A 23,279-nucleotide genomic window follows, 5' to 3' on the forward strand; every position below is an offset into this window, starting at 1 on the left:
CGTGCGGGTCCGGGCGCTGAGCGCCGCCGGGCGAGGTGGGTCTCGCTCCCCACCGCGTCCCGCCNCCGCGGCGCCGAGCCGAGCCCGCGCCCATGGCGGCGCCGCCGCCCGCCCTCAGCTGGGCGCTGCCCCTGCTGGCGGCGCTGGCGGGCGCCGCCGGACCCCAGAGCTTCGAGCTGCCGGGGGCCCCCATCGACAACATCGAGGTGAGCGGCGGCGCCGTGCTGGTGGCGGGCGGCAGCTGCCTCTACGAGCTGCGGCCCGAGCTGCGGCCCCGCCGCCGCGTGGTGCCCGCGGCGGGGCAGGGCTGCGGGGAGCCCCCCGGCACCCGCAGCAACCTGCTGCTGTACTACGAGGAGGCCGGCGGGGTGGGCATCCTGCTGACCGGCTGGACCCAGGATGGCGGCGCCTGCCAGGTGTGGGAGCAGCCCTCCTACCGGCAGCGCTTGAACCAAAGCGAGGTGGTCAGTTGCCTGCCCGACGGCTCCACCGCCGGCGTCGTCTTCCAGCAGGCCGGCGCCTGGTACCTGGCCGTGGCGGCCACCTACTCAACCAGCGCCGACACGAACCACCTGCACTGCGAGCCCTCGAAGTCGGACAAGGAGACCGTCATCACCGTGCGCAGCATGGTCAACCTGAAGTCCAAGGAGGAGCTGGGCATCATCAAGCGCAGGGAAGAACCTTTGCACTTTGTTGACGCGCTCCAGTGGGGAGATCACCTTTTCTTTCCCTACTACACCTTGAAGGCCAGGCTGGGCAATAACACGGAGCCGCCTAGCATGGCTGTCCTGCGCCAGCTGCGCCCTTCAGAGGGTGGCCTTACTTTGCAAGGGCACGTCTATTTGGACTGCGGGTGCAGGAGCCTCATTATTTCCTCCAGCCTTGTCCGCCAGGGTGAGCGGGGCTGGTGGGTGGGTGTGTTCCGCCACAGCCACAACGCCAAGGCGTGGAACAGCACTGCCGTCTGCATCTTTGGGATGGAGGAGATGAAGGAGCAAGCCTGTGCGTCCACACACTTCAATATGAACGGGAAGAGCTGTGTAAGTCTGGGCATCGTTTGCTAAGCTTTCACCCTGCACGCCCTTGTTGAGGCTGTTATTGTTGTGGCTGGTGTCTGTGCATGACTCATGGGGTGTCCCTGACCTGGAGGCACATGAAGTTTGCGAGAAACTTCAGAGCCACACCAGGCTTTGCACATCAGCCCCGGCTCTGTCAGCTCTCGTGATTTCTCTAGCTTGTTCTGTTTCCAAAAAGCTGATCCTGTACCACATTTTGGTATACTTCCCACCCACCTGTTGGGAAAGACACATCTGAGGGATCGCCTGAGGGCATCCTGGGTCAGATCTGAGTCTTAGACTTCTCCCTCAATGTGTCCTTTTCAGCCTAGGATTAGTCATATTTCATTTTATTTTCCATACAGCCTAGATAAAGCATCTCCTATCTTATTCTGTGCATTCACATCTCATGTCATTTCAACTACATCAGAAATAAAAAAAAACCCATCAGATTTGCCTGTGCACTGGGCTGTGTGCACTGTTATCCCTGTCACTCACTAGTTATCTGTGGTTGCTTGTTCAGTGGTGGGTATTTCCCAAGCCTCTCACAATTGGCCTTGCTTGGGAGGGCTCTCACAGCCACCTCCCCAAATCCTTGTGAGCAGCAGACAACAATAGGTGATATCTCTTTGTTACATTTTCACAGACAGTGGTATCCCATGGAGTTCCCCATGTCACCTACTTCAGTAACACTCCAGCTCCTTCCTCCTTTTCAGGGTGAGCTGGGTGCATGGAGCGTGGGATAGGCAAGGCTACTGGTTTTGCTGTAGCCTCAGTAGTAAAGAAATTACCTAAAAATTATATTATATAGGAAGGTAAAAATGTCATTCAGATGAAGAAGGTGCTTTTGAAAGGCCTGTCCATGCTTTTAAGTTAAGTTAGGCTCAGAAGACTTTCCAGAGCTGTGGCAAAAGGATCGCTGAAAAGTATCAAGGAGAACCATAAGGGATCAAGCAAGGCATCATAAAGCAATCCCTAAGCCTTTTGCAGTTCCCACACCTTCCGGGGTCTTTGCAGCTAAACTTCTGAATCCTTGATGTGTTGCAATAAGTTTCTTTGAAATTCCTTGAAAGAAGTGCAGTAGGTTTACTGGCACTCCTTGGCTTTCCAAATCTAACTCCTAGCGGAGTGCAGTGCTGAGATTTTTTCCAAACAGACTACCAGAGGGCATGTGTGATTCAGTCTGCTCGTCTCCCTACTGAGCTGTGAGACTATTGCCAGTGTTAGAGGACGTGGTTGTGAATGAGAACTCCATATGTGGGTGAGACAACTGTGCTGAAGGAAATAGTGAAACTCACTACGGAGCCAGAGCCAATCCTTTGATTTCCAGTGCTAGTTTACTGCTTACTGTGTGATTTCTGTGCTCCCACAAGGCAAACTTCCGGAATGAATTTGAAGTCTCATTCTGATCCCAAAATACCTATTTGCTTGCTGGAATTTTAGTTTGCATTATTTGTTCCTAATTACTTGTAATGTTTCTTAGCAAAGTGCTTTCTGAGCCTGCAAAACAAAACAGAAAAAGAAAGCTCCCTGGGCAGTAGATCCTTTCTAAACATTTTACAGAACCTCATGCAAGACATTTCAGAAGATCTTCATGGATCTCATAGAGTAACATTGCAGGTAAGGTGAGGCACATATTTCTGTGGACAGGGCAATTCCCTGTCCCCATTGCCTCTCAGGGCATGAATATGAAAAATCAATGATCCACTTGCTTCAGGATTGGTCTGATTCAGATCAGACTCCTGTGACTCCAGAGTTACTTTCATGTCCCAAAAGGCTCATCCCTCCTGGAAACTTAGATTATATTTGGATACAATGTTGAAGAATCTCAACTGTAACAATCTTTAAAAGGATTGCTTACTTAACCTTGTGTCCCAACCTGTGATGTTGTTATTGATTGTAATATTTTGGCACAAGAAATGCAGTTTGCCACTGAGAGAAAAGTGGTATTTTAATATTTTGTGAGATAGCAGGATGTGTGGGTTCTGTGAAATAATATGACCTGTAACATTATATGGCTAATTAGCTATCTTTTTAAAAGCTAATTATATGTGCTTATGGTGTATAAACATAGAAATAAATGCATGTAGTTCAGCTTTAATATTTTTTATACTACAGAAGGTTAGACTAGGCTATTGCAGAGTAAGTTTGGAGATGACAGGCCCATATGCTGCTGCTTCTGGGTTGCTTTAGACCAGATCCTTCTACTGTCTCTCACCAAAGTATGGGAGTCCCTGCAATCATGGAATATGCTGTTCTTGTGATGCCTCAGGTTTTAGCTTTTACATTTTTCAGATTCTGTACTGCTTTAGTGTGTACTTCTGAGCTTCATATTAGGGGATAGTAAGCTCTCTTCACAGAGTAAGTAGACAAAACAATTCCTTCTCTAGCTGAGGACCAAGGACAAATGATCCAAATTTCCAATTTGTGCCCAAGAGCATAAACAACTGTGGACTGAAGAGTGAAAACAAGAAGAATGGGACTTCATAAGCTAAAGCTGTAATTGGACAACTAACTCCAATATGCTAGTGCACCAGAATTTACAGAAGTGTGAGACCCCACAACCAGTTGTCAATTTTTGTGATGATTTTGAGTTCATCTTGGGTGTAGCCCTGGCTAGGCTCTTGTGCTGCCCAAGGTATATCCATTGAGGCCTTCCAATAAATACCTACTTAATTCTTTAGCTCCATCTAGTCTCTGTTCTGTGTCAGCCTCCACGAGGCATCACTTGGAGTCAGAGCTGACAGGAAGATGAAGTGTGGCATGTCCATCCGTGCGCAGCTTGCAGCAGTGGCCCTGGCCAGAAGGGAGTGCCTCATAGCACAGAGCTGTCAGGAATACTATGAAGTGTGGGAAGGAAGCAAGCAACAGTACTTAATACTGCTTTAAAGTCCAGTCTGCTAAAGACAGTGTTGGTCTTGAGCAAAGGAATGTGTTGCAGCATTATGAGCGCTGTGAGTGCAAGACCTCTCTGGTGCTTGTGGTGAATGGACAGTGCTGAATGTCAGTCTGGCTTTTGCATTGCAGATACCTTGTGCTGCAGGGTGCTGCAGGTCTTGGTCGTCTCTGCTGGGTACACTTGAATGCAGGTGTGATGTGGATCCCAAACATGGGACTATCAGTTTATAGAGGAATTGAAAATACAGGGATTTTTTTCACTGCAGGAGTACAATTTATAGTAAGCATACACATTAGGGAGTAGTGGCAGTGTGTTTTCCTTCTGATCTTGTCATCCTTCAGATTTCTGTTATTATTCTGATTACCTCTAGGCAAGACATCCTCTTATCCCTCTCCACTCACATTGCATTTCTCAATAGGACACTGCAAGAGGGGCTTAGCCCAGGGTATTTGTGCTCCTGAATTCCCTTTTATGCCGTTGCTTCATGGTGTACTCTGAACTCATTCCTGTAAGGTACTGAGCTTTTGGGCCTAACCCAGTAAAGCACTTAATTACATATTTAACATTAGGCATATATAAGTATTTCCATCATCTTCATGCCCATGCATTTAAAGTAAAGCATGTTCTTGAGTACTTCACTGGATTGGAACCAAATTGCTCTGCATCCTCTTGGAACTCACTGTAGGTGTGTAATCTCTTTAGCTTCACTTTGCCTCTTAGACCAAAGTTCTCATTTGCATTAAGTTTTAATGCTGGATTAGAGTCTGTAGTTGAAAACTAGTAATTTTTAATACCCCTGCTTAGCAACTTTATCAAAAAGTATGTGGCTGCTACATATTCTGTGGAATTTCTCCATATGAGAAGTAGGTAAGTCCATTTTTGTTTTGTGCAGTAGTGTGCACAAAGAAGTTTGTCCTACTTGGATGCGTTTATTCAGGACATTGGCACTACTTGATTCCCAGAGACAGGATTTCTATCTAGCAAGAGGCAAGTGGTGGTTTAGTTGAAACTACTCTGAAAACATTTTGCAGTTTTAAATTCGGCTATTTTTATTTTGATCCATGTGTCTCTTAGTTTTGAATATATCAACTTACATGCACTATCCGGGTGTATGTGTTACTGGACTCTATAGCATATCCTACACATACATAAGTGCATCTTCTTCACAATTTCCTTAGTTAATAAATGTGAATTTGCCAAATCTCATTCTCAATTTCTTTTCAGAAACCTGACTGAGTACAAACACAGCAGAAATGCTGGAATTTGTCACAAACATGCTGTGGGAGTTAGTGAAAGTCTTTTCTTCTATTTTTCTGTGACAGAACAGGACCTACAAGGATCTCAGGTCTCTCACAGACAAACCAGGATGTTGTGAGTCACAGCCAAGTAGATGAGTAGGAAAAGTGTTCCAATTGGAGAATATCAACAGGGGAAAGAGTAGAGTGTTACCTAACCACGATAATGACAAATCTGGAAATTTGTTTTGCCATTGAAAAAGTTGCATGAGAAGGAAAGGACTCAGGGAGATGCAAGGATTCAGTTTTTCAGATAGAAAATTTAAAAGAAAAAAAAAAAAAAGTTAGGCATATACCTGTAAGAAAGAGAATTGCTGTAGTTTATATTAAAGTGTTTATACGATTATGTGAAAAGGCTAAGTAGTTATGATAGTTACTAAAAAATAAACTATCTTGGTTGGATTTTCATCTATTATTTAATGCAAGTAAAGAGTTGTAGCAATCTGATCTTTGAACTTTTTCATTTTTCAGTGGTTGATATGAGGGTTGGTATGTATCCCTTAATTTATCAAACATAGTTTGGAATCCTAGGACAAATCCTAGTTTGTGTAAACTCTACCAAAATGAGATTTTGAAGTCAACAGAGTCACATCAGTTTAATTACGTCCTTTAATTTGCAGGAATGACATTTGAATTTGTGTGGTAACTCATTCCAGAGTGATTAATGGTCTTTTATTTAAGGAAAGAATTACAGACTTCTAAATATAATTTTGTATCAAAATTGATCCTGTAATTAATTTTGTAGTAGTGAAGTCAATCTCCTGAGACTGCTAGTGTTACATCTGATGTTTGATGGGTTTCTAGTTAATGTTTTTTAAGTGAATATTTCTGTCTCATTACAATGAGTTTTCAATTCATCCCTGTTTAGTGTGGGAAGTAAAGCCACTGAAGACTTGTCAACTCTCACACTCCAGGGATGGGGACTGCACAACTCCTCTGGACAACTTGTTCTGCTTGATTGCCCTCATAGTGGTGCTTTTTCATCTCCTGCTCACTAGAAACCTGCAGTGTTTCAGTTTGTGTCATTATCTCTTGTTACCTTACATACACTTTGTTTAAGAGCCTGGCTTTGTTTCTTTGGTCCATCTGAAATTGTCTCTTCTATCAGCTGAACCCGCCCAGTTTTGGAAAAGGCCTGTGAGATCATCTACGACAAAAGCATGTCCCTGAGCACCACATCTACAAGTCTTATAAATACTTCAGATTTGTCAGGCATGATTTATTCTTGGTAAATTTATGCTGCCTTTTCTCAGTCACTTTGTTAGTTTCTTGTGTCCAGAAATGGTTTAAAAGAGGATTTTCTCCATGATTCTCCCAGGAAAAAAGTGAGACCTACTAATGTAGGTCTTTTTTCCCTGAAAAAAATCTTGGGTTTTTTTTTGAATATCGGTGCAGTATTTGTCTTTATTCAGTTGGAGACTTTACCTGATCTCCACACCTTTTGAAATAGGAGAGAATAACCTTTCAGCTTCATCAGACAGTCTCTCAGCATCTTCCTACAGATCCCATCTGTCTTCCCTAAAACTTGTAAAATCTGAGTTTTCTTAAGAGATCTCTGGCTTAATCCTTACAGTACTTGTAGTTTCTCTCCTCCTTAAACTCTCTGTGCGTACAAAGGATCACAAGATGTTGCTGGTGAAGTCCAGAGCCATGTCTGCACCCACTGTCAGTAAATCTCCTGAGCTATTCAGCGTCTGGTGTGCATTTTCATTGTTTATTCTTTTATTGCTCATGTGGTAGTGGAAGCTCTTCATGTTGTCTGTACCATACCTTGCCAGTTCCAAAACCAGGTGAGCTTGGGTTTTCCTAACACCATTCCTGCATGTCCAGAGACTTCCTCCTTAGTCCTGCTTCCTCCTCCTTCAAGCTGTTGTTCTGCAGTGTAGTTCAGTCATGACTTCCCTGTTTAGCTAGAGGCCATCTCATGGAACGTCTGCTTGTTTTCCCGAGTTTTGTGCTTGACAGAGATTGTCCTGAAAGACCTGCTAGCTTACTTGAGCTCTATTTCCCTTCAAAGCTGACTCTCAGGGGATCCCAATGACCATTTCCCTGAACACACCTAAGCCTGGTCTCCAGCTCTCTGCTTGGATTATCACATCTTCAGTCAGTTCTTCCTTGTTTTTGCAGAAGAGCCTGGAGTCCCATCTTATTCACTTTGCCCCCAGAACTTTGTAGTTCTGATCTGCATTAGGCCATGGCTTTGGTGTCCATGTGGATGTGCAACAATGGGCAGTGGTCCAAGGAACGGAAAATCACCTCAGTCTTTCTGCAATGAGTAGAGTCCCCTAAAAAAAGCTCCAACCTCTTGTAACAGCATGACTGTTTAGCAAGTGTGTGCCTTCATCCCTCACGGTCACCCACCACTTCCTTTTGCTCTCTGCTGTTCAAGCTCAGTTGGTTTCAAAGCCTTCCTTCATGGAGCTTGTTCTCCCTCACTGGTTATTAGGACACTTTACCACTTCTGTGAACTTAGATCTCAAGGCAGAGAAGGACTGTTTTTGCTGATGCAAGAAGTCACTAGTTTCTAGCTTACCCATCTCAGGAGTCTCCATCAGCATCTCACTCAGCCATAGCCTCTGACTGTTCTTCCTGCCTTGCTCATGAGCCTCAGGATTTGCCTCTGCAAGGTCTCACTGAAGACTCTGATTTTCTGGTAATCCTTGATTTTTTGCAGGCTACTCACCGGGACAGGCTTGTCTACCTAACACTGCTGGGCAATGCACAAATCAAAAAACTTTCTGCAAATAAAATTTTGGAACAGTTCGTTTTCTCATTCCTTATCCCTAATAAAGGCTTGCTGCATGCCCAAATATTTGTTACCCTCTGATACAGTAAAAATTGATGGAGGTGGTTAAAGGATGGTGAAGTTAAGAAAGAAGAATAAAGTTGTAAAAGTTCTTTTCCCCTAGGAAAAGCATCTATTGTTTCAGTGTTGACTATTGCTATACACTACTTACAAATCTTGTGTTCTTTTGTATAGCTGCATCTGTTCTTTCACTCAGATGCTCAAACCCTTTATTTTTACGTTTTGGACAGCTGCATATGATGGGTGCTGCGTGAGCTAAAAATGCTGCCCTTTCCTCTGAGGCACGCAATGTAAAATAATCAGGAGGAAATCAAGACAGAAGTGTGAATATGGTTGCTGCAGCTGGAGTCCTGTGGAGATACATCTGAAAATGAAGTGCCAAATAGAAAATTAGTATAAATACCTTCCATGCCAATAACCAAACAACTATAGACTGTAGAGGGACTACAGAACAGAACAGAGAATTACACTGAAGAATTAAAAAAGGAAGGTCTTACAGGGTGGTATTATAATTTCTGTTGCTTTTCTTGCTTTTGTATGTGCCTAAAAATGTTTTAGGATAGACAAACAGATGACCGTGGAGATGAACGACTCTTCAAGTGTAAAGGAAGTTTAGACTGTAAATGCATTTTTAAGAATGGATTTAGCTGTGAAAGAAACAGCTTGGGAAGGCCCTGCAGTGCTGTAACCCTCTTAGTCACAGTGGAAGAGGTAAAGGGTCTTGTTAAAACAATAAATGGATGTGGAAAAGGGGTGGCAGAAGGGTGAAAGCAGCAGCTGCACCCTGGGGGAAATGGGCAAACCGGAGGAATAGGTTGCAAAAGAGAGAAGACAATTTTTTTGGTGGCTGTCCACCGTCTAAATTCCCCCCGTTCTTATCCGTGTTAGCTCAATGTCGTGCTGACCCTCCCTCTAGCGAGCAGAGGGAGGGGAGGAGACTTCCACACTTGTCAGTATTGGTTTTTCAGTCAGATGAGGAGGATGCACTGATATGACACTGGTTGTTTTATTAGTATATGGGTCAAAATAAAATCTGGCAGCAAAGCTTTTCAGAAACAGGGTGAATATTCCTCTTTTCTGTGATCTTGTTGTACAGAGTCTGCGAGGAACCTAGGGTAGTTTATCTCTCTTACACTACTACATGGTGCACTGCAGAAAAACTGTTCCTAATTTTGTTGGAAATGAAAGTGTGGGAGCTCCACTTCCTCACTCCCTAACCCAACTGAAGACTCATTGAGTGCGCTTGTCCTGGGCTTTTGTTACCTTCTGATCTATTATAAAGTGAGTTAACTTTTTCCACCTTAAAATGTTTGCAACCATACCCTGCCCCACTTTCCTATCTAGAACAGATGTCCAGGGTACAGGATTCTCATGGCCAAGTGAGTTTTACCAAAGTTCTGTGCCAGTGCATGACTTCCCTGTGTCTTCTTCCTGTGACTTTAAATATGAAAGTTAATCAAGTCTTCTTTTGTTCCAAGTGGCTGTTCTTTTAAGCTAATTAAAATAATTCAGATGACTGAAGAACATTTTAATTGACTTAGGATTGCAGTTCAAAAAAAAAATTTCTAGTTGAAAGACTTTTTGGGATTAAGCCAGCATCATAGCATGCAAGAGAGTTGAATTCAGCTGTTCCCGTGTTATGGATTTGCTTCATAACTTTGAGAAATGCCTTCACCTTACTACTAAATGTCAGTTTTGATGGTCCATTCTACACTTTGTTTTGTGCATTTAGGTGAAATAGGCTCTTACACTCAGAGGGTTCCTGTAGGTTTAGGAATCTGTCCTGGAGGCTGAAATTCTGGATTTGGTCAGCTAACCTACAGGGCTTGTTCCCAAGGAGCTAGTCTTACCTGAGCTCTTGTCTCCTACCTCTCCATGCCTGCCACTCCTTTGTGCCAGCACTGGTGTTCGTGCAGCCACATGTTCGTGTGATGAGGAGCATGACTCAAATGAAGATGTAGGTGGGTAGATTTACAGAGCATCTTCTAGGCACATCATTGCCTTAACTAAGCTGACTGGAAAACATTATACAGGGAAAGTGAAGTAAAGCTTGGCTGGGGTTGGACCCATTTGGAGAGCAGGTGGGATCATACCTTTGGCAATGTCTACCACAGAGATTGACTTAGAGGACTTTAAAACCAAGTTACTGCTTACTAAGGAGACACATGGGCTTCTAGGGATTCCCCCTGGTAAATGGTCCTATTCTCACACATGCAGATTTCCTTTCAACAGTCGATCATCTACAATCAGTGTTTTTTGGTTTGGTTTTTCATTCCGCAAGATACAGGGATCTCCTGCATGATGTTTTTTTCATGAGCTGCTTGCGTGTGTTTGCCACTTAATTTCCTCCAGGTGGGATGGAGAATTGAGGGTAACGTTGATTTTAAAGCTCACACAGCAATGTTTATGTTCCCTATGACATGAGCTTTATATTGCTTTATCTCATTTTTATGTTTATGTAATACACAAGTCTCTACTTCTTCTAGTGTCATGGAAGATGAAAGTTTGCATTTTTATATACACAAACACTGTTTGTTTGAAGTGTCTTCTTTCTCCAGAATGTTTGCATGCCTTTGAGAGTGGTTGCTGAGTGTATCTAGCCTTCAGGTGATAGCAAATCATGACTTCATTGAGAAGAACTGGAAAATCAGAATAAACACAGGACTTATGTGCGAAAAAAGAGAAATCCTATTGCAAAGTAACTTATTGCTGCTAGGCTGAGTCTGTATCCCACTGAAGTCAGTGATTTAACAGCAGCAGATATAATATTTGTTACAGATATGGCTGTTATCACACCTGGAAAACTAGATTCATGTGTAATTTCCACTAATGTGTTGCTCTGAAACTGTGCCAGAATTGGAATGTTACCCAATGTATTGCCTAAAGTTGCTTCTCTGTGAATCTTTTGAATCTTTCCAAGGATTCTTCTTTACCTCAAAGTTTTGGAGCACAGGTGAATGATTTTTTGATATGTTTTTCTTCTATCTGATTCTCAGGAGGCACGATCAATCAAGAAATTACCTACCTTGATTCACTCTGGATTAGTAGCTGTTTATGGCACAGTTGTTTTGAGTCGTATAGTTCTCTTTTTGGGAACAGATGATGGACAGTTACTGAAGGTAAGCTGAGTGTGGCACTTCTTCCCTTCTCCACCAGCTGCTGTTGCATTCAAGTGGGTAAATATTTCCTGGTTTATTCAGTATATTATAAACAAATATGATCCCCTGCATCTCTGTTTTTCGTTTGTGAAATAACTGCTGTATGGTCATTTGGAGAGCAAGATAACCTTCAAAAGCAATTACATACCCTACTAAAATTCAAGTAAACATTTCATTAAAACCCTAATGCCCACAGTATTAATTTACAGACTGTGGAGTTTTCAGTTATTCTGCCTTGTTTCCTCCTTGCTTTGATTTTTCCAGTAGAAATATTGTTAGATTTTGGAAGAGTGTGTGTGTATTTGTTGTTTGTTTGCCTGTGTGATGTCAAAAGCTGTCCATTAGAGAGTCAAGATTCATTTTGCCTTAGCTTCTGAATAGTTGACTCCGCTAACTTAATCCATTGCTTGAAAGTCGTCTTATCTCATTATCAAACATTTCAACCATCCAGTCAAATGTCTTTTATGCTTTAATTTTTTCTGGGTTTTGTGAAAATGTGCATTTCCTGCCTACACTGCAAAGGATGACTCTCATTCTTTGTCTTTATTAAGTAGACATTTGTAGAGGAATATAGTAGAGACATTGAAAAGCTTTGTCCATTTTATTTCATTTTGCTTTTGATAATGAAAGATTAAATTGAAGTCTTCCATGTCTCCTTAACACAGTAGAGACAGTGAACACATTTCCCTTGTTTAGTTATGAAAAACCAGCGTTGGTGTACTTATTGACTTGCAAAATGAAGTTTCTGGTTCCCTTGAGTTCTGTGCAAAGGGTGGTGGAAAATAGTAAAGTTGGGCAAGGTAAGAAAAAGAAATATCATCACACGTGTGTACTTAGAGAAGCCACAAAGAAATTTGTGTAAATTCTTTTTACTTTATGGGTGTCTGAACGTTAGTTTGTTTTCTGAAGGCTAATACTTTCTTCTCCATTGATAGGAGTAAAAGGAGTGTAGGTGTAATAGGTGTAATTTTGGGATGTAGGCAATCCTTCCACATTCTGTTTCTAAATCAGTCAGTAACAGGCTTGGTGGAAGGCAAGTTTCATATGCTAAACCAGTGCCAAATTCAGTGCTAAATGTGTCTGGCATGGATTTTGTTGAAATTCTGTTCTTGTGGTCTTTTCCTTCAGCCTTCTCCAGTGTGAGAACCAGTGCAGTAAGTGAATTGAATCATGGCACAATAATTCAGAAGCTTTGATGTAACTGAAATTAGGCTTTCATTTAAGATGTTGATTGATCAATAAAAGAACATGGGAATAATTCAGTTACACATGTTTTAGGCTATTCTTAATGAGGATATGAAATCTAATTGCCCAGAGGTTTTATATGAAATTGAGGAAGAAACTTCCATTTTCCCCAAACTACGACTTGATCCAGTGAATAATAACTACATCTATCTGCCCTCTGCCAATAAGGTAAGTACAACATTTAATAAAATAATGCATTCATATAAACTACTGCTTTAAGGATTTCTACCACTTTATAAGTGAAGCATCGGTTTGTGTTAGACTTTTAACATGCAAACTGCAGTTACCAGCCTTCCATCTAATATCTGTTTATGTTGTCTAAGTTTGGACTGCACTCCTGCAGAGCTTCTGCTGCCCAGTGTTGCTATGATCCAGTAATACCCTTAATTCCATGGTTATTTTATGCCATTCTGCCAAGAGAGTGTTTGTTTGTGTTTTTCCTGGAGTCAGGAAAGTGCAGATTATGCAGAGCCAAGCTTAGAGAGAGCAAAAAAACTTGTATACTCTTTGGAGACAAAGCAATCCTGATCTGGTAGGTCAGGGTTTGCCAGTCAATTAAGGATTCTCTAAAGTGGAGAAATCTCTTAATTTGAGAGATGGCTTTGAAGCCTTAGTTCTGATGAAATCAGTGATAACGCTGTAATCAGTGATAAAATTCCCATTGTCTTCAGTTAGGCATAGACTTCAGAAGAACAAAACAAAAGGACAACGAGAAGTGAGCAATGTGTGCATAGTGAGGCCAAGGAGTCCAGCAGTGGCTGAGAGCTGCTGCACGTGAGCGAACGTGCTGGGGCTGCGCTCAAGCGGCGAGCAGCTCCCGGGAGCCAGTACAGTTATTGCAGCACGTCTTGCAGCAGGGCTACTGAGCAGCAATCAGAAAATCCCTTTGTCTCGCCAGCAGCGGGAAAGATGGCTTTGAAAGCTTAAGGGCTTGCTGTCCATCTAGCTGAACAGGATTTCACCCAGCACTTAATTACCGTCACTTAAAATAAAATCACTTTTCTGGCAGTGAGCATAATGTTTTAGCCTGCTGTTACAGAGCAGGGGTAAGTTGGTAGGAGAGCCCCTGACAGATATAAAACATCGATCACAAATATCGAAGGAATCAAAGTCTCAGTCAAAAGTATACGTAGATATTCAAAGTAAGACTCGAATTTTCTTTAGCTTTGATAAAAGACCAAGTTGTTATAGAGGAACAACAGCTTTTAGGAATAAATGCACTTCTCTGATCATCTTTTGGAGCTGAATTAAGGCTTCTACATTGTCTTCTTTAACTTGATAGTAATCTAAGATTATGACTGGATTCTGAATTGATTATCTCACACACTTTCAGATGAATTGAATTTTACAATATATGGATGTAAAAACCAGTAAATATAATTTTGCAGGAAGCAGTGTATGCTTGTTTCTGTTGACAAAATATAGGAACTCCTAATTCTTGCAAATTGCTAAAATATGGTTTGAATTAGTTTTTCTTACTAAGATCATTAATTCTCATTGTTATTAATCACATTATTTGTATCTGTATTCAGTATTTGTAATCAGCTTTCTCTTTTTCTTTTTCCTTTCCTTTTCTGAAAATGGCTGGCTAGGATATTCAAGCTGAATGTACAAGTATAGATACATACAATATAGCCACAATTATCTACATTTACTTACTGAAATGGCATTTTCATGCATGCTAAGCAGTTGCATGCGTTTGTTCCAGTGTGCACATGCAGTAACCTGACATGGTGATGCAAACACAGATGCATTTTGTTATGCGCATGCATTTTTGGATGCACCTTCATCAATCATTTAAATATCTCCATTCTGAGGAGAGGAAAATGGTGTTCTGCTAAGCAGAGCATTATTTGTAAAATATACCTCCTTTCTATTATTATCTATTATTCACTATGCTGATCAGTCTTTCTTGCATTAATCTGCCCATGCTGGCCTTTGAGTAGTAGAACCAAATTGTTATTGTCAGAGGTGTTTCATTATCTGATGGCAAAATACAATGTGTGCAAAATAGGCTGCATATTTCTATCCAAAGGTCTTCTGGCAGAGGGGAATCCATAAGGAGACTTCCCCAGAGGGATTGTGCTTGGTTGCTGTCAGATTTTTAATGGTAATCTTCAAGTTCTCTGTTTATGGAGGCTGTATTAATTCAATGTGTTATTGCACTCTTTGGTTTCAGGTGAGAAGAATACCAGTTGCAAATTGTGGTAGATTTGCTTCTGAGCAAGAATGCTTGTCTGCAAAGGACCCCTACTGTGGGTGGTGTTCTTTCAATCAAAGGTATTTTTTAGTATTTTAGACTGTCATGTAAAAGCAGAGCATTACTAGTTAGTGTACATTTTTACTGGCTTGGGGCTATTCAACATCAAAATTGTATCTACTGATTTTTTGTGGAATCAGTCATAGCCATAAATGTGAGACGCTTTCTTGTCATGTGAAAGGAAACCTTTGAAAGGCTTTGTAACCCTCAGATTTTTGAGATCTATCCATAAAATATATGTTGGGCTATGAATAATAAATAATTTTGCTTTTAGAAGAGATATTTTTGTTTTCCAGATTGAGAGAGGAAATTGTATACTTGTGCTTGAAACATCTTAATAGCTGGAAGCATCCTGTATGTGAGAACAAGAAAAGAGTGCTTAGTTGTCTCCTGTATTGATAGTTCATATTTTGGAACCACTGAGTTTGGTTTAGGCCAAAGGAGAATTTCTTTCTAAATACTTCATTCCCACATTTGAGTTATTAATTTCAACACTAATTTTGAAGCAGGTTTGAAATCTATTTTACTTTTTGAGGCCTGGACTGGAGAAATTCCTGAGTCGTCAGGCCTAGTCTTAGAAATTGCAAGCAACCACATAATGTAAAACTAAAAACTTGCAAAGGACCATTCTAAATTTAAATAGGCTTTTTGTCCTTCCTGCCCTGGTTGTGCACCTTCCTGGCAGTCTCATTTTTTGCCGATAAAAATATGTCTGCTCATTTTTGTCATGTGTATGTTTATGGACAGGTTATAGTTATTTGTTCTGGTGTTCACTTCACCTTTGCCTAAATACGTTCCTCCCCACTCTCTCACACTCACCTCTTCAATGTTTTTATGAAAGCAGTCTCTCTCTCTCTCTCTCTCTCTCTCTCTCTCTTTTCATTTTGGTGTGCTGAAACATTGAACTTCTCTAAGGCACTCTCACTTGAGACACTCCTTTCTTACCTCCACTCCAGTAATCCTTCCATGAAATTCATGCATCTTTTTAAGATAAGGATGGCCAGGACTCTCAAAGTGTTCCAGAAGAGATTTCAGCTGTACCTTGTTGAATATTGTTTAATCAGTCTGTCCAGGAAGCACCTTAGTGTGTTCTGGGATCACAAACGTCTTTTTCATGACAGCATCACATTGATGGGCCACAATCATCCATGATCAAATAATGCCCCCAGGTCCTTCTCTTTCTTTGTTTTCTTTCCAACTGATGAGTTTCCAGGCTGTAACACATATGGGTTGTGAGATTTTTATTGCTGTAGGTACATGTTCTTGTACTTTATGCTTTGAAATGTCATTCCATTACAAGGTTATCCAAGTTTTCCTGTGTGATATTCTTATCTTCCTTTGCATGTTAATGTTCCCAACTCTCTATCATCAGCAGATGTCAACAGTGTAAACCTTCTTTTATGCCAATTTGCCAGTGATTAAAATCTTAAACTAAAGTGCCTATAAGATGGATTTTTGAGGAAATCCACTAGTAGCCTCTTCTAGAAAGTTAATACTACTCATTTTGGTTTGTTATCCATTTGGTGTTAGTGTGATTTTGCTGAAGATCTGCTACTTTGTGTTTGCAAAGGTAGTTATTGGAAAAGAGTAGGTATTTATTCTGTATTGTCTTTTCCTCAAACTCTCTTTTGCTCCCTTGATAGAAGCTGTGTATGTTACAGTGCTAAGCTTTTCAGACTTTTAATTGCCCTATAAAGAGATTGTGAATAACTCTTATTACTCAGTAAATCCCCTGCTTATGAGGAGAATCATGAAAAGTTTCCGTTTGATTGAAACAGAAGTAATTTACTCTTTTGGAGAAAAAATGAATTACTATAATACAAGTTCTGTTCAACACCCACATAATTTTTTACTGTTAAATACTTAATGTCATTCAATATTTGGCTTTGTGAAGAGACACCTCTGAATGAAACTTTAGGAAAAGAGGAAGAAATTTTTAGCCAATATTTTAATCAAAGTCCATGTGTGTCCACTAAAGCAATATATTCCATAATAATTTTGGGATCAATGATGTTTTCTACTTTTACAGGGAAATAAATTTTCTGTAAAATAAAATACATACTCCAGTTTTACATAAAATTTACTAGCAATGCTCGTTCTTCATTTTAAGGACAGTGTGAATTAAAATCCAGTCCTTTAATGAAAAAATATGTGCATCTCATTGCAAGTGAAAACAAAATGAAACTAAATGTTTCCACTGTTCCTATTTCTACTCTTTCTTCCAGGGACATATATTAATTCTCTTTTTCACTTGCAGTCATTCAAACCAGTTAGTCACAGCATTGTGTGATTTCTCCTAATGTTTCCAGATTTTTTTGTAGATGAATCAGATTTGCCTGAATTATGCTGAAATACAATTCAAATTCAAAGGTATTGATGTTCATTTCAAAGGTATTGATGTTTTACATGGATTTTCCATATGGAAACAACACAATGTTTAATATGCCCAGAGTTACTTTTGCATGTAGTCAATGTGTGGGATGTCAGTGACTTCATTCAGGAGTTGGTACATTGGAGAAAGAAGGAAGCCTCAGCTTTCTGTGAAAGCACGTTCTCATTCCATGAGGAAATCAGTATGCTTTAGCAGGACAGAGAAGGCAAGTATGTTGGGATCTGTAGTTAACAAAGATTAGTGAAGCAGAGACTTAAGTAAATACAAATCAACCAGTATGCATAAATATTGTGTTATCATAGTATTATCATATCAGTTCCAGTCATGTAGAGAAGTCTTTAGTACTATAAAGGATTAGTTTGCTGTGGAATATTAAAAAAAAATCTTGACTCTGCTTTTCTCTGTACACATATCTAGGCATGTCTGAAATCTGATCCAAAGGTTTCGTACTTTATACCTTCATATTTGTATATATAAGGTCCAGTTCACCTTTCCAAGAAAGCCAGACTTACTTGTCTGAGTCTGTATGTTAATTTTCAGAATCCTGTGGTTCACAAATTATATTTATCTGTTATATTCATTCACTTGCAATTAATATAAAATTTTTAAAAATAGGGGTATTACAGAATAATTTCATCTTTAGGTGAGTGTAATTATTTTGCTCTTAGCCTTTGCAGGGCAATTTTGAGAATTTATGCTGAGGGGCATCAGATGTGACTGATCCCTATGAAAATGGCTGTTCTCCACAGCACACTGTTAGAGTGTTAAAGGTCAGCTTTCAGAGCAACAAAAGATGCATTTTTCCCTCACCTAAAGACAAGCATGACCCTGGATCCTGGGTGGCATTACTGGTTTTGCTATTAAAACTCTCAGATTCTTCATTGCCAATGAGGGAAACAGGTCCACTGCTTGTGTTCCTCAGGCAGTCTTAAGAAAGCAAGTAGCTTCTTTGTGGGACAGTTGTAAATATTCAGTTTGAAAAACAGTTTTTTAATATTTCAATATTAGCATCACTGAAATGCATGCATTTATTTAGTGCCAAATACTGCAAATGTGTTGTCTTGCATCTTTAGCATTATAATCCTCACCCTGTCAGAAACTGTAGAATGTCTTTCTTTTGTCTTTCCTCGTTGCCAGTATGAATTACCTGCCTGCATGTTTCTGAGAATGCGATTTATGCGCATCTGTTGATGACAGATCCTGTCTTCTGTGGCTCTAAAACTGTGCTGCTAATGAGCCTTTGTGATCTCAGTAGGGTGAAGAGAGATATAAATGAGACTGAAATTTTCCCTAGCTCAGGCAGTTTGAAATATGTCAGGCATATATAGTCCCAATTTATTGCAATATTATTATGAACTGAATGTATTCAGATGCAAAACCCCACCAGGTTCTTTTCCAGCAGGAACTCAGTTTCCTGAGTTATACCACAAAGGAAGTGACCTTGTGCTTAACTGCATTCCACTTGCCAACATCTTGATCTGCGGAGAAGATGACTTTATGGTTCCTAAGATTTGTGGGGTTATTTTGGGCATTTCAGAATGTGATGGATATTTTTTTGTTGAATATGTTGTTCATTTTGGAAGGAAAACACGTTGTCTGTGAAATATGTTTTTACAGTGAGCTCCTAATGAAAAAGGCCCATACTTTGCAACTGTGAACTCATTTCCAGTTTGTACCAAAGGAATCATGCCAGGCAGATATCACTGTAGGATTGAAACTGTATATGCTTCTACATTTGGTAGAAAAGTAGAATTAAAACTATTAAAGGTTACATTTATTTATAAATATTCAATCTTAGTATTAAAATATTAAGATATATTCAGTTAGCACTTACTTGTCTTTAATTGCTAACTGTATGAAATTACTTGGAGTTAATCTATGAATTGTTCATTGACTGTTGATAGCAGACAGCATTTTAAGGATTCACCTTTCAAAATCATTGATTGTCCATCTAATTTGTATGCCTATGTTGTCTTTTTCTTATAACATGTTTTTAATATGTGTAATCTTTGTAGTACTTATGTGTCCCAGTGTTTCCTCATTCTTCCTTAATTTTTTGTTGCACAGTGTTTCCTACAATTTGGCATCTCTAACATTTGTATTTACTTTGAGGTCTCTTAATTCTGAAATTAATTTTATTCTTGAAGACAGAGAAATCTATTTTGAACCTTTTCAAATCTGGTGTTTTTATACAAGTGCACTGACAAAAAAGGGAAGGATTACCATTCATATCAGTGGGTGACAAAGGAGATTAGGGAAGAGGATGCATCTCATCAGCTATGCACATTCATAGTCTAGCTTTACATTTGAGCTTCACTCTCATCCCTTCTTATACCCTCTGGAGAGAACAAGCAGCTTCCATAGTGTGGTTCATTTCATTTTGGTGTGAATGTCTAAAAGAGGGTAGGTGAATTGTACCCTAAAGAACCTATTTCTCCCCACAGAATGTGGAGGGGGGCTGGGGGGCACCCAGGGGGTCAGATCTAGAGCTGTACAATGGAACAGTCAACAGGCTATGATGAATTCCATCCCGGGCTACCAATTCCACTGTTACTGGCCAAGTACCTCATATTTGCTTGAGTCCCATTGACTTAATGAAAACCCTCGAGCATATATCTATGCCTTGTAATTAATTTTGATAAGCAGAAGATTTTACTGATTGTTTTCCTGAAGCTTTTTGCAGTTATAACCATATTTCTGTAAAAAATCAATAGTCCTGTAAAAAAAATCAATAACTTTAAATAAGTTGAAGTACAGTGTCTGAAGTCAAAGGCACGATAAGGAGGCTAGTATAATTTTATGTATACTTTTAGGTGCACATTAAAAGAAAATTGTACACATTCAAACAGCATAAATGGTTGGTATAACATTTCACATGCACCTGATAAAGATCTGAAAATCCTGCTAAGTTTCCCTGCCAAATATCAGGTATGTACACCCAGCTTTATGTGTGTTTGTTTATTGTGACTTAAAATATGTAATTTTGTTGCTTATTGCAGCTTGTCTTCTTTTGTCACCATGTTCCATACATTAGTTCCTCTTACCCCAACAATTGGCAAATATCTTGGAAATCACAGTAAGCTCAATGTATAAATTAGATAGATCTTCTCCTCCTCTCCTATGGAAAATATCTTGAAGCTACATTTCATGATGCTGAGTAAAAATTTCAAATATTTACTATGCTAACATTGCTTGGAAATGTTTCCAATTGTATCACTGTATCAGCTATTATAATATTTTCAGTGACTGTCTATCAAGTGCAGTATGGAAGTTCTGAGCTTTGTAACAAGTTAGAAAACATTCACTGGGACACATATGCTAACATAAATTCTTAAGTGCTTGATATTAGTCTTTACTCTGTATCTGTTCACAGCACACGCAGCCTTGAATATTTGATTATCAACTATTGTGACTGGCCACTTAATCTGCACACTATTGTTTCTGATTTCCTGATTGAATACACTAATGTAATCATATTTGTAAAGCACTCCCAGCCAGAAACAAAGGATAATTCATTACAATACAGGTTCTGTTTCATAATTAAGTACTCTTTGGTTATGGATACAAACGATCTCTCTCTGTGAAGATTCTTAAATATTTTTAAAGGAATATAACAGTATATAAAACACAGCAATATTCTAGTTTTAAACTCCAAAATTATTTAAGATTGCTTGCTAACATACCATGCAGATCCATTTTATTTCTGAAAGTAAGCAATGCTGTTACTTTCAGAACTCTTTCTGTATTGCTTCTTCAGCTGAGTCACCCTCTTTTGAGAGTTTACCTAGTGAATTGTTTGCTTTCACCACAGAAATTTTCGTTTTGTGCATTTCATAGTTTGTTGTTTTCTGTAGAGACAAGGTGATGACTTAGCAAGTATAAAAAAGCCCCCATTGTATTCTTGTTTTTATTGTTTTATAGGTTGTTGTGACTGCAAATGTAAACAAAATCCTTACTTTCTGTATGATAAAAATTGTAACAACTGTTGAAATATTTTATGAAAACGTAGTGTTGAAAAATTCATCCTGTTTCTGCAATCTAACCACTCCGATGATAACTGATAACGGTATGTTTTACAATTAAATGTATTTAATGCTTATTCATTGTCCTTTAATACTGGGGAGTACTGTATAAATAGAGACCTAATGAGTGTGAAAGTACATAATGCTTTTTATTAAATGTCAATGAAGAAAAATAATTCATATTTTGTCAAGTGATGTGAGTATACTCACAATTTTCTTGGTGATTAAAGTTTTGTTAATATAGAATCCTTTGTAGCAATAATACACATTACCTGTGGCTGGAAGCAGTTTCTTCAGCTGACCCTGTGGCAGTGCAGTGCCTTAGCATTAGAATATTTATTTACATGGTGCCATTAATAACTGTCTAAGGAAACTTAAGATTACTGCAGTGACAATCAAGCTGGCTGGAGCAATGGAAGCAGTGTTGGTCTAGTGCTTTGCCTTGACAAATTAACCCGTCTTAACTCTTCTCTAATCTGGAGACAGAATTTGTCTTTGCAAAAACTGTACTAGCATAAATAAGAGGAGAATCTAATTATGAATGTCTGTACAATAAATAATCGTAACATTTAATTAACTGTTTCAACCTAACTTAGACACTGTGAGAAAGTGATCGTGCAATGTAGAAGATTAGACAAATAGATGGTTCAGGGGCAATTTGGTGGGTGCATCCTTTTGACTAGATTTCATTCATCCTTCTGAATTATTGGTTGAATCATTTTGGAGTAATTCTTACACTGCTTTGTTCACCAGTGGTTCTCAGAGTTAGATACCTGAGCGGTTTGTATGGGATGTGTGATGCTTGTGATCTGATTTGTGTATCTAATGGGCACCTACAAGTTTTAGAATGAGGTGGTAAATTACTGATTGTCTAGACTTTTGAGCTGTTCTTTAGGCTTTGGTCTCAAGGATCATATCATAACCCTTCACAGTGGAGTCTTATTTGACTAATAGTAGGGCAGTGTCCCCCTTGCATTTCTTCAAGACTCTGTATAGAAGTACAAAGCTTTTTTAACAGAGATTGGCCTTATAACTTCTTAAACTTGTTATGTTAGAATGCAAGAGTTTTAATCTAAACTAAGGAACAGGTAGCAAACACAAGGATTCCCACAAGTTTTTGAGTGACTTGAAGAGGAAACAGAAAACAGACACATGCCTTGCCTTTATCTCTTCCTCAATAACATAGCCCAAAGGACATGGAATACTGTGCATCAATCTGATTCTCTTATAAAAACCTTGGTATAGGAAGAGGAATGAAATTTACCAGGTATTTCCAAGGACCTGTTGTTCTGAAGAGCTCAGTGCTACAAAGAGCTCTCTCTCTCAGGGGCTCTTGCCCCTGAAGAAGGTTCTTTGGAATATTTGGATCTCAGGAGGCTGTATGGGAAAAACTCCTCCAGCATCACAGAACTGTTGTGTCAAGTTCCCATCCAGGGGAATTGAGAAGGAAAGGCTGTCACTAGAAAGTGACAGCTGGAGTGATATCCATGAGTATTTTGATCTATTAAGCTGTCTTTAGTAAACACCATTAGTGGATTTGCAAGAGGGAAATGTCCTTTTTTGACCCAGTCCAAAAGCCATGTTCTCTTGTAATTATGGAGTATATAGTTTGGTTCTCTGTCTTCACAGACTAAAGCTTTCTCTTAATTCCATTAGCAGGTTTCAGAGAACAGTTGTTATGGAAGCCAGCTCACCTTGCCTGTGTTTTGTGCCAAAAATGAGCCCTTTGGCAGTGTTAACCAGAAGGCTGTGAGGTTATCTTGTGCCTGCCAGTATTTACTGCTAGTCACATGCTCCTGTGAGCTGAGATCTCTTAGTGGAAAATTCAAGTGTGAAGTAACATTGTCTATTTGTGGTATCTCCTGTGAAGTGACCTCAGTTTCACAAGAGGATGCACTTGCAAAACTCCTTTAGGTATCATTTCCTGGAAAAACATTTTGAAAATACCTGCTACTCAGTGCAGTCTAATGCATTTTAAAAGGTCAGCACAGACCATACAGAAAATAATAGGTTCCATTAATTTCAACACAGACAGAATCAGGAAAGCATATTTGACAGTGTTGTTTTTAAAGTATTTGTACAAGCTTAAAAGTAAATACAAGCTGTGCCAGTAGGAGATAAATTCCTTACTTTTACTTAGTACTTCT

At 39.7% G+C, this 23,279-nt stretch overlaps 1 protein-coding gene across 1 annotated transcript in view; it reads left to right on the forward strand.

Annotated features, from left to right (window-relative positions):
• Positions 1-219: 219 nt before the first annotated feature.
• The window catches only part of PLXNC1 (plexin C1), a 70,103-nt gene continuing 47,043 nt past the window's right edge, over positions 220-23,279 (forward strand). The window contains exons 1-6 of the mRNA XM_041409864.1: positions 220-1,040; positions 11,052-11,174; positions 12,492-12,626; positions 14,638-14,738; positions 19,924-20,038; positions 21,032-21,176. Coding sequence (XP_041265798.1) covers positions 627-1,040; positions 11,052-11,174; positions 12,492-12,626; positions 14,638-14,738; positions 19,924-20,038; positions 21,032-21,176 — 1,033 coding nt within the window. The 5' untranslated portion in view covers positions 220-626. The remainder of the gene's footprint in view (positions 1,041-11,051; positions 11,175-12,491; positions 12,627-14,637; positions 14,739-19,923; positions 20,039-21,031; positions 21,177-23,279) is intronic.

This window comes from Onychostruthus taczanowskii, unplaced genomic scaffold (genome assembly GCF_017590055.1).
Source record: "Onychostruthus taczanowskii isolate IOZ18803 unplaced genomic scaffold, ASM1759005v1 scaffold31, whole genome shotgun sequence".
Lineage (NCBI taxonomy): Eukaryota > Metazoa > Chordata > Aves > Passeriformes > Passeridae > Onychostruthus > Onychostruthus taczanowskii.